General features: G+C 50.2%; 1 protein-coding gene across 2 annotated transcripts in view; it reads right to left on the minus strand.

Moving 5' to 3' along the window:
* Positions 1–5178, minus strand: part of ALDH16A1 (aldehyde dehydrogenase 16 family, member A1) — a 30510-nt gene that overhangs the window by 2625 nt on the left and 22707 nt on the right. For both annotated transcript variants that reach the window (XM_006898667.1, XM_006898666.1), the window contains 4 exons: positions 4074–4179; positions 3876–4006; positions 3060–3227; positions 2558–2756 (listed from right to left, as the gene is read on the minus strand). In XM_006898667.1, coding sequence (XP_006898729.1) covers positions 2558–2756; positions 3060–3227; positions 3876–4006; positions 4074–4179 — 604 coding nt within the window. The remainder of the gene's footprint in view (positions 1–2557; positions 2757–3059; positions 3228–3875; positions 4007–4073; positions 4180–5178) is intronic.

Consider the following 5178-nt stretch of genomic DNA (forward strand, 5'->3'; position numbering starts at 1 on the left):
CCCTCCACCCTCACAAGCATGATGTCCCTCTCCAAGGACTGGTCCCTCCTTGCAACATGCCCAAAGTATGTCAGATGAAGCCCCAGAAGGGCTAGATTCCATTATTTGGGTCTTTTTTCCTAAAGGCTTGATTGTGTCATGCACCACCCTTTGTAGCACCTCTTTGTTGCTTGCTAAGAACCCAAAGAGAAGTTGGAGGTTTATTCAGGATTTGTGTGTTATCAACCCCATTGTCACTCCCAGATTTTTCTAATATCTCAGATGGTCACTCATTGCTTTCCAGTGTTCCCCTGGATGCTACCCAGTTTACAGTAATTGATCTTCATAGCACTTTTAGTATTCCTGTTAGCCTGGAGAGCCAATATACATTCACCTTTACCTGGGAGAATCAGCAATTTACTTGGACTGTAATGTGTCAGAGATTTACAGTCTCCCACCTATTTTTCTCAAATCCTCCAGGCTGATTTTCAACTTCTGCAGTTTAAGAATGACTCTAAATCATGCACACTCATGTTTATCGCAGTTTTGTTCACAATAGCAAAGAGCTGGAAACAACCTCAGTGCCCACCAACAAATGAATGGATAGAGAAGCTGTGGTATATTCACACAATGGAATACTATGCTGCATTGAAAACCAAGGAACTCATGCAATATTATTTAAAACGGGTGACCCTGGAGGACATTATGCGGAGTGAAGTATCTCCGTCACAAAAGGACAAATACTGCATGGTGCCACTGTTGTAAAACAGGACTGACATTGGGGTTGGGGGGAAACTGAGAAAGATGGGATAAATTATGTATACTCCATTGAAACAAATGAGGCAGAGAACTGTTTAAAAGGGATATATGATTAGGTATTATTGTCATGACAGGAGTCCAGAACGAAGGCTGCACAGTGGAGTGGACTTGGGGGAGGGATTGTAAAACAATGAAAGAATTTTTCTTTTACTTTTCAAAGAGAAGAGCGAACTGGGGTGTATGGGTGGGCAGGGAGAAAAGTGCAAAAAGGAATGAATGGAAATACAAAGTCTCTATAACTTTCATTAAAACGAATAATACAAATAAAAAGAACAATGATTCTAAATCATGACAATAAGCTGATGACTAATATGTTCAAACTCCAAGCAAACATGCATTGATGATTGTAATTTTGTAAAGCATCTCGCTAGTCACTAGGGGACATAAATGTTTAGAAGAAAAACTACAGTTGTCTCAACTTCCCACTAAATCCTAAGCCCACCCACATAATTTCCATGGAAGGTCTTTCTTGACTCCAAATGAAAGGGGCCATTTTTACTTTCTCTCTTCCCAGACGCACAAACAATTATGTGGGTGTCCAGGGCTTGGGCCTACTGTGCAGGCTGAATCTGCACTTTCTCCTCGTTAGACGAATCCCCAGCTGGATGTCTGAAAACTCTCCAGGGAAGTTCTTTGTCCTCTCAGAACCCGTGAGTGGGAACTGATCTGGCAATGCGTTGGGTCTGGCTTATGACGATAAACAGAAGCCATTCGGAGCAAATATTCTCTAACACACTCTGTCCTATTTTCCTTTTGGTTTTTTTTAAATTTTTTTCCCCTTTTGTGACATAAATTGAAAAAAAAATTGTGACTACAACTTATTAACGTTAAGGTCTAGGAAGGAGCCCTGTTAGTGAAGTAGTTAACATTTGGTTGCTAAGTGAAAGGTTGGAAGTTTGAACCCAACCCGCAGCTCCACAGGAGAGAGATCTGACAGCTGCTTCTGTCAAATGACACAAAATTCCACGAGGTGGTTCTATCTTGTCACATGGGGCTTCCAGCAGGTGGAACCAACTCAATCAAACCCAAAGACAATGGATTGCTAATCATAGTTTAGAGAGCTCTGGTGGCCTAGTGGTGAGAAGCTGTGCTGCAATCCCGAAGGTATGCGGTTCGAGGCCACTAGCTGCTCTGCAGGATAAAGACAGGCCATCTCCTGCTGTGCAATAAAGGGCCTCTGAAAACCGGCTGGAGGGTCAGCTATGGATCAGTTCCAACTCAATGGTGTATAACAACAATCATAGTTTAGAAAATACTACAGCTTCTGGTGGCCTAGTGGCAAGACACTGCACTGCAATCCCAGAGGTACACGGTTCAAATCCACCAGATGCTCTGCTGGAGAAGGAGGGGGCAATCTCCTCCTGTACCAGTCAGATCTGATTTGATGGTACACGTAAAAATAATACAATTTAAAAAAAGAAAATACTACAGCTCTGGTGGCCTAGTGGTAAGAAGCCACGCTGGGATCCTGAAGGCACCTGGTTTGGATCTACCAGCTGCTTCTGAAAACCCACTGGAGGGTCAGCTATGGGTTGGTTCTCGCTTGATGGTACACAACAAGAAGTCTATGAGATAGGATGCTTGTTCTTTTCATAGATGAAGAAACTAAAATGCATAGGTGAGAGCACTTGTTAATTAACATGAAGCTACGGAAGAAGGGTAGACCTGGGCCTGTCTCACTCTAAAATCTCTGCTCCCCACCTTGAATCTTGTGCAGGACCGCCTGTCCCTTGTCCATCTGTCCACAGACCCCTCTTACCTGCAGAGCGTGGCCCTGGGCCTGGGAGGCTCCCCACGCCCGAAGTCGCTCCACACTCAGCTCTACCTCCGCCTTGGCGGCCTTGGACTCCACTCCATGTCTCTCCAGCCTGCAGGTCAGGGTGGTCGCCCGACGCTCCAGCGCGGCTGCCAGGGCCCAGAGCAGGGCCGCCCGTGCTGCTGAAGACTGGCCCGCCCAGCTGTGGATGGACAGTGCACCCTGACGGGCCCGGAGCCTGGTCCTGGTTTACCCCAGGGGCCCACTTCTGTGCAAAGCCCCTACCCCGAGGGTCCAAATCCAACGGCCCTTGACTCCAATGAGGGGAGTGGGAGTTGGATCCTTTCCTCAGGCAAATCACACGCTACTAACGGCCATGGGGTCCTCACCCCACATGCCATCAGCCTACTTGGGAAGTTTAGCTCAGAGCCCACCAGTCTCTGGGGATCCAGACGGCCCTCTCTGCCACTGTCTGACCCTGGACTTTCCTGCGTGGCCCCCTTACCCAGGGGCAGCCTGGTGCGCAGCCTCCACGGCGCCTCGGACGTCCTTGGCTCCACCTTCAGCCACGTAGCCCTGGAGGCTGCCGGAGGGATCCCGGACGGGCCTAGAGCTCCGGGCTCCTGGGGCCTGGAAACGGCCCCCTACAAAGAGCCCATAGGGGGGTGCTGGGCTGGAACAGGACAGGAGATGAGGGTGGGTCACGGGGTCAAGGTTTGCTTAAAACCCATGCTCCATCCCACTGGATGGACCATCTTAGCTCCCAGAAGCTTCTGTAAACTCCAAACATCCACTTCCGTGAGCACCTGGGGTACTCCAACTCCTGATCCCATGAGCCTCTACGAGATGCTAAGTTGCAGCTTCTATGAGGCTCTGGGAGATCCCAGAACACCTTCTCCTGTAAACTTTTTTGGAATTTCAAACGTGTTCCCATGAACCTCGAGGGGACCCTAGACTCAACTCCTATGAGCCTCTGGGGGAACCCAGATTGCTAATCCCATGAGCCTCCAGGAAACCCAAATGCTATTCCCATGAGCCTCTGGGGGCCTCAGACTGCTATTCTCATGAGTTTCCGGACACAAACACACATTCAGGGGAACCGAGACTTTTACCAGGTTTCAGAGTTGGGTGAACAACTAAGCCCTAGAGGGAATATGTGACAACACCTGGGGATACCCCAAGGTGACTCCTACAACCACTCCAGCCCAATGGGGGATAGATGCACCTTCCCTTCACCCAGCACACCTTCAGATCAACACCTTCAGATCAACACTGCCAGGCCCCAGAGATTCTGGGAGTTGTAGCCCCAGTAACAGCTTACCTGGGTCCCACTTCAGGCCCAGCAGGTAGGGATGAGGGAACAGCAAGGCCAAAGGTGTCATAGTTGAGACTCTCAGAAAGGTGTGCCACCCGGGCAGGGGCCGCCGAGGGCCTCAGGTACTCATAGAAGCCCTATGAAGGGGACAGTGTCAAAAAGACATGGGTGGGCACAGGGAGAGGGTGACAGAGGTACACTCACGTCTAGGCCCCCATGCCAGGAAGAGCCGCTCTCCTTGCACCCACCCGTGGGCACCGCAGGGTCGCTGAGGCCATGGGCATTGATCCAGACTATGCCCACCTGGAGCCTGCAGGAGAGAGGGGCCATGAGAGAAGGAAAGTGGAAGGAGGACAGGGGACTAAGAGAGAGTGGGACAGGGACTGTGAGAGAAAGGGGGACAGAAACAGATATAGGATGTTCCCCAGTAAAGGAGGACAGAGAACCAGGAATGGAGACCCAGAGAGACAGAGAAGGACAGAGATTGTCACTGTCTGTTTGCCAGCAACCTACAGCGACACCCTGATGGGAGTAAGCACGACGGAGATACAGCACTCCAGAAGAGGATCAGAGAGTGAATCCAGCTCGGTTTTATTGCGATCTGCACTGCACTTATATACATAGGAAAACAGAATAGGGTGTGCTTCCAAATGTGCGACATGTGAATTGGTCAGAGGAATCTCAGCCCCGTGTGGACCACTCCCAGCTCAAAAGACACGGCAGCCGTCTTCCCAGGTGGCGAGCTTTCTGGAGCCAGTACAGCCAAACACAGGGGAGCTTTCTCTACCCCGTATTAAAGACCACTGGGAGGCTAGCTCTTATCTGGAGCTTAGGCGACCCGTCCTGGCCAGAGGCTTTCCCTTCCCTCCCAACATTCCACAAGAGATACAGAGAAAGAGAGGGTTGTCCAGAGAGATGGGGACAAAGATACAGAGAACCAGAGAGAAAGAGGAGGGCAGGGAAGAGATCCCAAAAGAGGACAGAAAGCCAGAGAGAGGGGAGGTTAGAGACCCAGAGAGAAGGGAGGTTAGAGACCCAGAGAGAGGGGAGGTTAGAGACCCAGAGATAGGGGAGGTTAGAGACAGACAGAGAGAGAGAGAGAGAGAGGAGGTTAGAGACCCAGAGAGAGAGGGGAGATAAGAGAGCCAGAGAGAAGGAAGGTTAGAGACTCAGAGAGAGGGGAGGTTAGAGACCGAGAAAGAGAGAGAAAGGAGGTTAGAGACCCAGAGAGAGGGGAGGTTAGAGACCCAGAGAGAGGGGAGGTTAGAGACCCAGAGAGAGAGGGGAGGTTAGAGACCCAGAGAGAGAG

The sequence above is a fragment of the Elephantulus edwardii genome, unplaced genomic scaffold (assembly GCF_000299155.1).
Source record: "Elephantulus edwardii isolate Elephantulus edwardi_28Jun2011 unplaced genomic scaffold, EleEdw1.0 scaffold00236, whole genome shotgun sequence".
Lineage (NCBI taxonomy): Eukaryota > Metazoa > Chordata > Mammalia > Macroscelidea > Macroscelididae > Elephantulus > Elephantulus edwardii.